A 13,756-nucleotide genomic window follows, 5' to 3' on the forward strand; every position below is an offset into this window, starting at 1 on the left:
CATTTTCTGTTTTTTTCAATTTGCATACTTTCACAAGGGCAATAAAAATAATATCTTTGTATTTTTTTTTTTTTTTTACAACCACACAATTTTTAAGTTCGACAAAAATATTCACCATGCTCTTTAACATATTACACTTTTTATTTTTCACATGCTTGTTAATAAAAAGATGTATGGGTCTAAACATAGGAACAAATAAAAACAAACCGATGGTTCTTAATTTCATTTCTCGCCATGGTTGCAATAGTATGCTTAGCGAACGGAATGGAAGAACCCATAATATTTCATATAAATTTGAAAATAAAAAAATTCGAAATTCTGTTAAGCATACTGAAATAAATAATTCACAAAATGATAAACCATTTGAACAAGCTGATAATGAAAATAGGATGAAACAAAATAATAAAGAACCCATAATTAATCAAGTCTATACAGACAATAAGCATGGCAATTATGATAAAAATGATTATATAAATAAATTATATGAAAATGAAATATGTAATCCTACCAATTATAATGTATATATAGAAAATAATAAGTTGGAAGAATATATTTCTGATGTTTCAGTAAGTAAAAATGAAATATGCACATTATATGAAGATATGAATTTAGGCCGTTTATTTGAAAATTTGGTAGCAAAATTATATTATAATAAAAAAATAAATGGGTTCGTGCATCTATATAATGGTCAAGAAGCTATAAGTACTGGTGTTATAAAAAATTTAAGAAATTCCGACTTTGTTGTTAGTACATATAGAGATCATGTACATGCACTCAGTAAAAATGTTTCCGCAAAAGAAATATTAAATGAATTATATGGAAACTATTATGGTAGTACGAATCAAGGGAAAGGAGGTTCTATGCATATATATAGTAAAAAAAATAATTTTATCGGAGGTTTTGGATTTATAGGGGAACAAATACCAATTGCTGTTGGATTAGCATACAGCATTTTATATAAAAAAGAATTTACTGAAAACTTTTCAGACACCCCCACCTCAGCATATCAAGCCATTTTGGAAAATAAAAATACAATTGTAAACACCGCTAGCAATGATAAAGATGATCCTGAAAAAAATGATGACCAAACTGAACGAACGGATGAAAACGATCTAGATGTAGTGGTATGTTTTTTAGGTGATGGGACAAGTAATATTGGGCAATTTTACGAATCTCTAAATTTAGCATCTACTTATAATTTACCTATCATATTTGTTATTGAAAATAACAACTGGGCAATTGGAATGGAAGGCTCAAGAAGCTCTTTAGGAGACTTAACAAATAATTATAAGAAAGGGGAAGCATTTAATGTAACTACTTATAAAGTAGATGGTAATGATGTATTAAGTATATACAAAATTGTAAAAAAAAAAATTTATGAAATTCGAAAAAAAAAATCAGGACCCGTTTTAATAGAAGCTATAACATACAGAACAAGAGGACATTCACTTGCGGATCCAGATTTATTAAGACGATTAGATGAAAAAAACTCATGGAAAAAAATCGATCCCATTATTCAATTATCAAATTATATGAAAAATAATAATATTGTGGATTCGACATATTTTGAAAATGTTAAAAAGGATATCCAAAAAACACTTTTAGATGCACAAAATGATGCAGATTCAAATTTTGAAAAAAGTAAAAATATAGATGTATGCAAATTATATAATGACAATATTTTTGCACCATCTGAAATTACAAAATATCAAACATCCTATTCAAACTACAAAAAATATGATCAACTATCAGACAATGAACTAGCCCAATATTACCAATCCTATATGAATGAAATAAATGGAAATTCTATAAAAAATGAAAAATATTATTATTCCCAAATTTTTGACAAAAAGGAGTTACCCCTAATCATAAATTAGGATATGCACACGTCACGCGGAACCAAAGCGTGTTGCAAAATCTTTTATTTTGTAGCAATGACATGCATGTGCAAAAACAAATTCGCAATCCCTTTGAAATGCATAAACTAAACTTGATTAAATTTATCGGCAGTTTTTTTGTTTCCTTTAAAATAGGAAGACAAATTATGTTTTTATAAAACTTATTCATAATGTTTTTTTTCACAAGAAAGAGTGTTAAAAAAAAAACAAAACAAAACGAATTAATAATAAGTATCATAATGTTAAAAATTTCTTGATAATAGAAATGTTGAAAAAAAAAAAAAAAAATAAAAAATGGTTGAAAAAATAAAAGCTTTTTTTCATGTATAATATGAAAAGCCATGTATTTGGTTGACAAAAAATTTAACACTTAATTTTAGTAAGTTAAAAATTTTGATGGTTAATGATCTGGTTCATCAAATTGAACTTCATTGATTAGATGCAATTTTAGATCTAAATATAGAAAGTGTAGAAGCAGTTAGTTTTGTCATTCCATAATTTATAAAATCAAAATCAATTGATGATCTCATACCTTGTAACAATGACCATAAGGCCCAATAGATATGAGAGCTAAGATAAAATGGTTGTACTTCATCAATTAGTTGATTAATGATTTGATTATCATCTGTATTTAAATAATGTTTAATAAAATTATATTCTTCATCTTTGTTTGGTATTAGATTCCATTCACAATTAAAACCTGCATATTCATTAAAATGGTTAGCTATATCATAAGCTCTTTCCATAGGACATGAATATTCAAAATCAATTAAACAAATTGTATTATCTGTTTTGTTAATAAAATTTGATGATAATAAATCACAGTGACATAAAACAACTGGTGATCTTTTCGCTTTACATAATGCTTCTACTTCTTCAATTGTTTTTCTTAACGATTCAAAATCAATCAGCTTTAGTATATTTCCTTTTGCATTAAAATCACAAGGTTTATTTTTTTCTTCGTATAATAGGTTAAAATATTTCCATATAGTTCCCCATAAAAAGGATGGTCTATTATTTATTTGATCCGATCCATTCTCATTATTTTTTAAATCGTTATAATATGCACTATCACCTGTTTGCAATCTCTTTATAGTTTCATACATGTCATCATTAAGTTCAATATCATGTAATATTCTTAAATTTTTTGCAATTTCTTTTTGAAAAATTGGATTTTTTATTTCTTCCTTTGATAATGCATACCCTTCCATAAATTCTTCAATTCGACCATTTGGAAAAAAGACATAAATTTTTTTTGAAATATTCTTATCATTTAATATATGAGCTATTATTTTTTCTCTAGCACGATTAATAATTTCACTAGTCTTAGGGCCATATAATCGTATTAAATATGTTTTTTTTTCTAAGCTATGTTCAACTTTTACTAATATATTTGTTATACCACCATTTATTATTTCAAACTTTAACTGATCTATATCTTTTTTATTTATTAACTCATTTCCATAATATAAAATAACATATCGGCAATATAAATATAAGGAATGCTTATTTGAAAATACATTACTTTTATATTTATTTAAATATTCTTCGATCTTTTCATCTTCATTCTCACCTTCCAATATTTTTAAATCCTCAATAGAAATAGCTTTTACACTTTTCGTTTTTTCAACAATTTGTGGATTTGGGGAAGGTGTATTAGTAAAATGTTTCACTGTACAATTGCTACTTCGCTTTTCAGGAATTTCAGTGTCGCTACTGTGTTTCATTTCTTCCATCTTACACTATTTATTTATATGTTCGGCACGTTTATGTTTAGCTACTACTTATTTTGGAATAGCCAAGTTAATAAAGCTTGATATATTTTGTCAACGCAGTATGGCGATTTTAGAGAGGTAAAACAAAACGACGAAGCGACGAAGTATGGATGAACGACTTATCTAAACATACAACGTGATCAAACGAGTGGAATTACCATGAACTGGTCATACACACACATGTATAAATCGACGCATATCGGAGTATAGAAATTGAAATTTTCTTATTAACAATTTTCAAAAAAAAAAAAAAGTAACATAATATATACACCTTAAATGGAAAAAAGTTGTTTATATATATATGCCTAAATATGCATATTATATTTTGTTTAATCAAAATAAATAATAAAAAATTTTAATAATACAAACTATATTTTTATTTGCTTTTTCAAATACAAATTATATTTATATTTATTTTTTTTTATTAATTTGTGTAAATGTTTAATGTGTGCTTATTTATATATAAGGTAAAATTTGTTAAGTTATAATACCTTACGAAAAATAGCAATACATTAATAAATATTATACTTTTGCATTTATTTTTTCAAGCTCACAAATGATTTATAATAATTCTTTATTATTGTAGTAAGAAAATATTAATAAACAATGAAAAACGGGTAAGGTAAATAATACAAACTTAAAAAAATTTTTAAAAATTTAAATAAAACGTTACATAAGTAAGTATAAACAAATCTCTTAAAATTTTGTTTTTTTTAATATACTCTCCTCCCTCTTATTATTCGGAATTAAAAATTTATAAACATATCAATAATTATAATTAGTTTTATTCTCTATGCTTATTTTTTTTTAAAAATTAATTCCTATTTCTTAACTTTTGAAAAATTATTTAAGATTTTATTTCAAAAAAAAATTGAAAAATCTTTTACAATATATTTATAATATATATCCTTTTAAATAATTTCCCCCTACCTAATGTATATTAAAAAATGGGGAAGGGGATTAAAATAATAAAAGCAATATAGTAATAATTATGTAAGTGAAAAAAATAATAACAAACTATTATTTGTAAATACTTAAAAATTATTCAATTACAAAAGTTATTTTATTTTAAACAAGGAATGAAAAATATTTTTATCATCATTTTTTGAAATAAATATAATTCATATTATTAATCATATTTACTTAAAAATTAATATAGAATTTTAAGAATGTTTTGAAAAAAAAAAATAAAATAAATTTGTAAAAAAAAATATTCCTATAAATAGTGATAACCATTTTTAATCTACATAAATTTTAATAATAAAATAAATAAATGTATAATTTGCATTTGTTTGTATTAAAATATATTAAGCACACAGAATTTTCATGTGTGGGTATAACTAAAGTTTTCAAACAGTTTGTTTTGTGCAGAAAATGAAAAAAGGAAATTCCATCTTATGTTAAAGACTTAGTTCTTTACAACTCCAACTTTTGCAGCTCTGAAAAAAAAAAATTGTATTATTGTGTGTGTATTGGAAAAGTCAAAATAAATGGCTATAAATGGGATGAATGCAAAAAGATAAAATAATAATATATAATTACAAATAAAGAAAATATTACCTTAATATTCTATCGTTTATTTTATATCCTGGTTGTATAACTGTTGCTACTGTTCCTTTTTCTTTTGTCGTATCATTAACTTCAAAAATTGCTTCATGAAGCATAGGATTAAATTTTTCATTAATCGGGTTATATTTGTCTATCCCATATTTACTAAAAATATTATGAAGGATAGTTTCTGTCATTTCTATTCCTTTATATATGTTATTAATTTCTTCATTTGATTTTAAAGATTCTTCACTTATGTTTTTAATTGCTAATGATAAATTATCAGCAACATCAAGTAATGATTTTGCAAAGTTACTTATACAATATAATTTACTGTTCTCAATCTCTTTCATATATCTAGTTCTTAAATTTTCTTTTTCTGCTAATACAGATAAATATTTTTCTTTTAAAACTTGATTATCTACTAATTTTTCATCCATATCTTTTTTTGTTTTTTTAATCTCATTAATAAGATCTATTTTGTTATAACTTTCATAATTTATTTCTTTAGTATTTTTTTCTTCTGACTGTTCAGAATTTTCTGACTTGTTCATATTTTTTTTATTATCATTACACTCTGAATTTTTACTATCCATTTCCATATTTTCCTTATGTTGCTCATTACTAGTATTTCCATCCCCACTATTTTCGCTGTATGCTTTATCTTGTGCCGATTGGCTACTAAATAAACGGCGTTTTGTCACATTGAGAAATGATTTATTTCCATCCAAAAAATTTGTGTAACATTTACGAAATGCTATTGATGGTATTTTCCCTCCATGCATGTTTAATACCTTATTACAAATTAGGCTCGTTTTCAGCATATTAGCATATTTCATATTATAAAAAATATTTCGAAAAAAAAGAAATGGAAAATAGTAAGTTAATCTATAGCTACAAAACAATCACAATTGCAAAAGTGATCATAATAAAAATAATTAAATAGCAGTAACAACAGTAATATTATAAACTAGCGTAAAAAAATATATTAACAGTAAATAATTTATAAGCACATGTGGAAATATTTTTCTGAATAAGCAATGTAAAATTATATAAAAAAAATAATAAAATAAATTTATAGCCTTTCTTTTTTAATTTGATATGCATTATAAGGAATTTTTTTTTAAGTACCCATGTCATATCCTACAACATACAGCAATATGGTTACACCATCCAATACATATTAAAATGTAAAAAATAGAAAAATATTTTATAAAATATAAAAAAAATAACATAAAAATTATAAAAATATTTATTCATACATTAGTAACGTGTGAAATGCACTCCTCAATGTTCCTTAAAATATTTTCTTTTACACAAAAAATAAAATAAATCAAGTAATAACCATACATATGTATATTATATGCATAGTAACATTTTATATAGCCTGCCCACGTTTTGAGATATAAAAGAACTGAATAAAAATGAATAGCCAAATAAAAGTGAAATGTGGTGTTAAAAAGGAAAATATAAAAATAGGTTATAGCTAATTTATAGTAGGAAAAAAAAAAAGAAATATATTAATATCTTTTTATTTTTGTCCCATCAAAATAATGATGGGCAAGAAAATGTATATTCCCAAATAAGACCTACATATATATGTGGATACATAAATTATATTACTAAATATGCCATAACATGTTTGTAAATTTCTTATGACTTCTTGATATTAATAATAAGTTCTATGGTGGTCTAAAATTGCTCCCAAATTAGAACGAACCCAAGTGTAACTATAAAACAATGAGATTGCTTAAAAAGTAGATAACCAAAAAAAAGTCAGTAGACTAATAAATTTAAATAAAAGGCTTACGAACTAATAATAGATATGAATATTCTCACAAAAGTAATTTCCCCTTGCAAAATAATAACCACTATTCAATATTTCATTTTTTATATTTACATAAGCAAATTATAATTAAAAAAAGTTTAAATTATAATCAAGTTTAAAATGATGGTTGATTTTACTTTAAGCATTTGTCTATGCAAACATATATATATATATTTTCTTTATTATAAAAACAAATAAAAACGAAAAAACAAAAAATGACACATAATGGGTATATATATTATGGGATAAATAAATAAAACAAAAACATAAAAAGAAATATATATTTATCCCCCTATTATGTTACACTATATTTTGTTTATCTGACTAACTATATCATATTCTAAAGAGACTTTAAAACTATTTCTGCTAATTTGTTATTTTGATTTATTTCATCTTTTAGTAAACGTTTTTCAGGTTTTTGGTTTATTATTTTATTGTTTTTTACTTTAAGTTTCTTTTCTTTTTTCAACTTTTTGTCATATCGTCCGAATGTAGAGGAGGAGATTTGCGCCCTGAATCGGATGGAAAAATGCAAAGTAAAATGAGAAGTCGAAGCAAAAGGTAGAAGCAAAAATAGATGCAAAAAATAGATAGAACATACAATGGAAAGGAATAAATTTATACAAATGGGATGCCTTACATTTTAAGATCGTCAATCAGGTTTTCTCGTTTCCTTTTTTGTTTCTGTATATATTTTATATCTTGTGATGAAACCCCTTGTTGTTCGAATTTATTTTTCATTTCTCGCATTTTTTGTTTCATTTTTTTAATATCCTTTTCTTCTTCCATTCTTTCAAATGGATCTTCATAAATATTATCACTTGGTTTATATTCATGAACAAAATCCGCTTTTTCTTTATTTATTTTTATTTGTTTTTTTTGAAATCTTCTAACCCAACCTTTACTATTTTCATCATAAATTAACCCATGCTTATTTCGTTTCTTTTTTAATTTTGTTTGTGCAAATAATTCCCATCTTGTTGGTTTTTTAGCTTGAGGTATTTTCGAATATCGTGGCAAATTAAATACATTATCTTGTGTTAGATTATAAAATAATTCACCATCATCATTTCTCTCGTTTTTTAGTTCATTGATTTTTTTCAAAACGATGGCAAAGTTCTCTTCGGCCTTGGCCTTTATCCTGAATGGGTTATAAAATGGGAGGAAATTATAAAAGAAAACATTTACAAAAATTATAAGCATATACAAACATGCACAAGCATTACAAACGCGTATGATAATGCATATGTTTACATCGCATGGACATGCAACGCTTTGGGACGAATGCTTAACGATACTATATATAACATAGGACAAGATACTATTTTTCAATTATTTTAACTTTTTTTTATTTTTTTTATTTTTTTTATTTTTGTTATTACTCATTTTCAGATACAATCAGGGAATTGTCATAAGCAAGAAGATGCTGAGAACAGAAATCCAAACTCATTTTTTTTTAATTTTAAATTATAATATTTTTCGCAAATTAAAACAAAAGAAAAAAATGCTTAGCCATCAATATGCAATATATTTATATATTCCTACTTAGGTATATAATATATAAATATAATATTAAATTGATGTATTATTTTTTAGAAAAACATGTTGGGAATTAAAAAAAAAAAAAAAAAAAAAATTTAGCTACATAGGTATTGAAAATATAGTTATACGCACTTGTATTGTAGATTTTTCAAATGGTGGCATTACCAAATAATATTTTTATTTTGTAAATAATATTTTAAAAATATTGTTCTATACATATTTTTTTAATTTTTTTAAATTTATATTTTAAAACAAATTCAAAATATCAATTAAAAAGTGATGATAATAAAATATTTTTTTTACTTATTTATTAATATTATTGCATAATCGGCAAAAAAGGCATATATTTCTTTGGGTCTGTTCCAACTGTTATTCTATTTTTTTATTCTACATTAATATAATACATTAACAATAAAAATAATATAAAAATTGAACAGAATAAATGATAAAGCGAAACATTACTAAGCCTGATAATTTCTTTACTTCGTAATGTGTGTTTTTTTGTTGATATTTACATGAAGGAAAGGACTTAATGAATATGTTGTAAATAAACAAGTCTAATATTCATATAGTTATGTCAATTTTTTATTCATAAAACTTTTAAAAGGTTTTCTTTTTATATTTTCTCCGTCTGTTCAGTCAATTTTTAAACTAACAGTAAAAACACATATCCTTCTTCCAACTCGGTATTATGCTTTACATTCAGCATAAACCATGTAATAGTAAAAAATACATACATATGCATATAAAGAGAAAGAGAGAAATGATCAGAATAGACGTAAAGCAATATGTTTTATGCTGACCTTTCGAACAATAAGTAAAATATTCCTATATGCTACCACTAAAACGTTTATAATTTTGTTTTTATGTATAATACATGTAAAGACTTATCAGTATATATACGTTTTAAGGCTTTTGAAAAATGAAGGTACATATTTTAAAACATTTTTATTGACCAATAGTAATAAGCATAAATTTTGTAGAACGGGAAAAGTAACAAATCGTATGTATTATAAACCTGTTTTATTTTTATTTTATTTTTTTTTTATAAAAATAATAACTTAATAAATAGTTAAAATAAATCATTATTTTCAAATATCCAACTACAAAATCTAAAAATGTTTATTTTTTTTTAAAATTTGTGTATGTTTCCTACTAACAAAATATTTATGCATAATTATATATATTAATTATTATGTTATATACTTCTTAATAATTTGGCGCAATTAATGAAGTGCCTTGGGTATAGGAAAAAATTCAAGGGATAAAGGGGGTATTATATATAAAATAAAAATTAAGCCTACCTATAAAATATTATATACATAAGTAATATATAAAAATACCGTTTTATCCCATATATTTTATGCATATAATAATCCTCAGAATAATAAACAAGTACATATGCATAGAAGGCTATAGGGGAAAAAGCCGAAAATGTAAATATAAATAATCAAGGTAAATATATTTAACAATTACATACACAATATTATATAATAATATTATATATATATGCAGTTTGCTATTTCTGATTTTTTTTAATTAAAAAAATATTTAAACTAAAAATAGGAATAATTTTTTTATGACATATTTTAAGCATTTTAAAATTTAAATAATTATTTGATTTAATTTTTTTAAATTAAATATTTAACAAAATTGTAAAAAGAACAAAATAAAAAATTATCATAATATCCTATAATTATCGAAAATGGTAAATAGAAAAAAACTGAAAAAAATATACTCCCATTTTGGAAAATAAAAACAAAAAAACGAACAAAAACTGAACGAAAAACAACCAAATAAACTACATTTTTATGAACTATTATATATTTAAATATTTATATTATTTTATTATTTTATAGAGTAACATTAAAGCTTTTCAATTAAGGTCCCTTAAAAAAAAGGAATTATTGGACAAACTCGAAGAATATAAAAAGGAATTAAGTGGATTGAGAATAAGCAAAGCAATAGGAAACTCAGCAAAAAACTCTAAAATCCACAGCGTTCGAAAAAGTAATACATCAACTTATACAATAAAAATGTTGTGTCATTAATTTATTGTTTTTAATGAGCCTTTATTTTTTCTATGTTTTTCATCTTCATATATCTATATATATGTTTGCATTTTTTTTCTCTTTTCCTAAAGATGTCGCAAGAGTTTTAACCGTATACAACCAAAAAAGAAAAATGGAGTTGAGGAAATTGTATAAGAACAAAAAATTCAAACCATATAACTTAAAAAATAAACTAACAAAAAAAAAGAGATTAGAATTAACTAAGAAACAAAAATCCGCTATGAGCTTAAGGTAAAAAAATAAACACATTAATACATAAATAGAAAAATAAGCTGATGAAATATGGGAAATATAAATAATTATCTTGATTTATTTAAATTATATTCTTCATTTTATACGAAAATTATAATATGGATGCATATGTAACTATATGCATTTTTATTTATGAACGTGTACAGAAAATTTTCCCCTTGTTCATAATTTATTTGGGCATACATATATTATATATATTTTTTCATTTTTTTAGAACCAAAAAGCGACTCACCAATTTCCCAAAAAGAAAATACCTTTTAGTAAAGAAAAACTAAGCAGATTAAATAACAGAAATTGACTATATCACTACATGTTGTGCTTATAACGATACACGGTGTACTATATAATACTTCATATAGTAATTTATTTTATTATTTTTTTTTATAATTTATACATATTTTTTTATTAACAATGCATAAAAAAACAAAAACTTTTTAAACAGCCAAAAGGTGAAAAATAATATAATAAATTATGCTAAAATGATCTAATAATAAAAATAACGACAATTAGTTTTGCTTAAGTCTTAAAGGGAAGTCTTTTTTATTACGACTACACTCCTTGAGAATAGTAGAAACATAACAATGATAAGTTTAAATTTCTCAAACTTTTTAAGTTTTATCAAAAAAAAAATATGCCTTTATGGCTAGTCGATTAAAAAAGTTGTAGTGGCTAGTTAATCTAGCTAAAAACAAAAAAATAAAATATGCACACAAAAATAGCAAAGTGGCAAGTAGCAAAATGACAAAAATATATCCCATTATATATGCCAATGTACATACTGGCAAGGCAAATATTTAAATATTTTATTATACGGCATTCATAATATGAAAATCATATTTTTAAACTTATAGATATATGATTAATAAAACATAAAAAAACAAAAAAAATCATTTTACTAAATATAAGAATACTGTCTTTATGTTAACATTTGAGGATCGTTATAAAATGCCCACATATTACTTTTATTTTCTGCCTTATATATCCTTTTATTTTTATCATTTTCATATATGTAATCGTATTTATTATATAGTAATTTTCTTTGCTGTAAATAGGAAAAATAAAAAATATGTATATATGTAGTTTATTAATTAGTAATATAAGTCTTGATGATTAGATATGCGAAAAAGGGAAAAAATTGCAAAAAAAAAAAAAGTTAAACTTACATGTCCTATTTTTGAAAAGGGAATATTACTATGCCTAACACAAACGGCCTCATCTATTGGGTCTATCCAATGCTGAACAAAAATAAAAAAAAATAAAACATATAAATGTGTCAATATGAACTTTGTAAAAATATAATAATATGGTGAAGGGAAATTTCTCTTAAACGTACTTCACTAATCATAGTTACTTTGGCCCCAGGGTAGTGTCTATTAATTAAGAATCTGATAAATAAATAATATGTAAATAAATAACGAGGTATTAAAAAGGTGTTGGAAAGAATCAAGTTTTAATTTTGATTCGCTACCTTAAATAACTTTTTATTCCATGAAAATGAGATAAATAGCCATTGTACTTAAAAGCGAAGTGCCCCCTTTTGGCTCCCATTAATGTGCAAATACCCATTCCCTTGAAAAAGAATGAAATAATAAAGAAAGTAAAATACAATATCAAAGATAAAAATATATAAAATATATACTTTTTTATTTATTCCAAATTATTTTATATCCATTTTTGATGTTTTACATTTCCTTGGTCAAAAACATTCAAGACGGTTTTAATTTTTTCGACTTCCTTCATATCAATGTCCCCACCAAAAACCATTTCGATAGGTGTATGGCTTTAAAAAAAAAAAACAAGGATTATAAATGGCACAATCATGATTATTTAATAAAAAGGAAAGCCATATATCTACGAAAGTGCTTATGCATATTATTATGAGCATAAGTATGCATAGCCTTTTTTGTGCTTACACATCATCGGTTTTTCCTGTGCCCATTTCATCCACATTATACAAATAGCCAACGTCTGGAATTTGGTAGCTGTTGTATAAGAAGAAAAAAAAATTACGACATGTGCCTAAATATGGATAAAGCTTGCGTGTACGTTCGCACGGGTGATCTTTATTTTGTTAAACTTGCTTGTAAAAGTAGACTCATGTAGGCTTACTTGTTTTGACTTATATTGGTACTTATAACATAATCAAAGTCTTGGGATTTTCTTAATTCTCCATATTCAAAATTAGGATATACCTTGGGCCTTCTTAATTTAAAAGGGGAATCATCGTATATAGGATAACCCCATATATATGTTTTAAAATTTTTATTTTGTTTTTTTCTTTGGATTGTTTTATTATTTCTTTCGTTAATTATAAATAAAGGTAAACCACTATTTTTCTTATTATGTATTGATTGAACTTTTGATTGAAGATGGAATATAATAATAACCAGAAAATCAAATACAACGATTTTCATATTTTTCTTTTTTTTGTGTCCCCCCTATATTTTTAATATAATTATTACACAATTTCTTTATATATTTTACATAAAATATGTATCCAAATTTTACTAATTAAATACATATCGAAATTGTTCCTAATATATACACACTATCAAAAGGAAGAAAATATAAATTGTAAAAAAATTTAAAAAAAAAAAAAAAATAGATTAACAAAAATAAGCTTGCTTAAACCCATTGTAAAATGCACAAAAATATAGTGCAAACAAATGGCCATAAAAAAAGTAAAAAAATATTATTATAAAATTGGTATGCATATATAATATAATTTACATATACATATATTGGATATTTCAATATGCTTATAGAAAAATAATATTATTTTGTATACTATGGAACATATTTAATCATTACAAAATAAGAAAAAATATATATTGCGATTTT

The 13,756-nt window shown here is 23.6% G+C and overlaps 6 protein-coding genes across 6 annotated transcripts; 2 read left to right on the forward strand and 4 right to left on the reverse strand.

Moving 5' to 3' along the window:
* Positions 1-116: 116 nt before the first annotated feature.
* Positions 117-1,877, forward strand: PCHAS_0920600 (pyruvate dehydrogenase E1 component subunit alpha, putative; the record flags this gene model as incomplete). The annotated part of the gene is made up of 1 exon (XM_739472.2): positions 117-1,877. One exon carries the CDS (start codon positions 117-119, stop codon positions 1,875-1,877), a length of 1,761 nt encoding a protein of 586 aa, XP_744565.2.
* A 449-nt stretch (positions 1,878-2,326) lies between these two features.
* PCHAS_0920700 (ethanolamine kinase, putative) lies at positions 2,327-3,634 on the reverse strand (the record flags this gene model as incomplete). The annotated part of the gene is made up of 1 exon (XM_739471.2): positions 2,327-3,634. The coding sequence occupies one exon, from the start codon at positions 3,632-3,634 to the stop codon at positions 2,327-2,329; it is 1,308 nt and encodes a 435-aa protein (XP_744564.2).
* Positions 3,635-5,081: 1,447 nt separating this feature from the next.
* Positions 5,082-6,060, reverse strand: PCHAS_0920800 (GrpE protein homolog, mitochondrial, putative; the record flags this gene model as incomplete). The annotated part of the gene is made up of 2 exons (XM_016798134.1): positions 5,082-5,112; positions 5,234-6,060. 2 exons carry the CDS (start codon positions 6,058-6,060, stop codon positions 5,082-5,084), a joined length of 858 nt encoding a protein of 285 aa, XP_016655382.1.
* A 1,329-nt stretch (positions 6,061-7,389) lies between these two features.
* Positions 7,390-8,499, reverse strand: PCHAS_0920900 (ribosome biogenesis regulatory protein, putative; the record flags this gene model as incomplete). Its single annotated transcript, XM_739869.1, has 3 exons — positions 7,390-7,561; positions 7,690-8,190; positions 8,432-8,499. 3 exons carry the CDS (start codon positions 8,497-8,499, stop codon positions 7,390-7,392), a joined length of 741 nt encoding a protein of 246 aa, XP_744962.1.
* Positions 8,500-10,296: 1,797 nt separating this feature from the next.
* Positions 10,297-11,190, forward strand: PCHAS_0921000 (60S ribosomal protein L35, putative; the record flags this gene model as incomplete). The annotated part of the gene is made up of 4 exons (XM_016798135.1): positions 10,297-10,299; positions 10,451-10,601; positions 10,735-10,894; positions 11,130-11,190. 4 exons carry the CDS (start codon positions 10,297-10,299, stop codon positions 11,188-11,190), a joined length of 375 nt encoding a protein of 124 aa, XP_016655383.1.
* Positions 11,191-11,831: 641 nt separating this feature from the next.
* PCHAS_0921100 (conserved protein, unknown function) lies at positions 11,832-13,329 on the reverse strand (the record flags this gene model as incomplete). The annotated part of the gene is made up of 7 exons (XM_016798136.1): positions 11,832-11,957; positions 12,079-12,150; positions 12,249-12,300; positions 12,384-12,484; positions 12,602-12,695; positions 12,829-12,897; positions 13,025-13,329. The coding sequence occupies 7 exons, from the start codon at positions 13,327-13,329 to the stop codon at positions 11,832-11,834; spliced, it is 819 nt and encodes a 272-aa protein (XP_016655384.1).
* Between the last annotated feature and the right edge of the window lie 427 nt (positions 13,330-13,756).

The sequence above is a fragment of the Plasmodium chabaudi genome (genome assembly GCF_900002335.3).
Source record: "Plasmodium chabaudi chabaudi strain AS genome assembly, chromosome: 9".
Taxonomy (NCBI): Eukaryota; Apicomplexa; class Aconoidasida; order Haemosporida; family Plasmodiidae; genus Plasmodium; species Plasmodium chabaudi.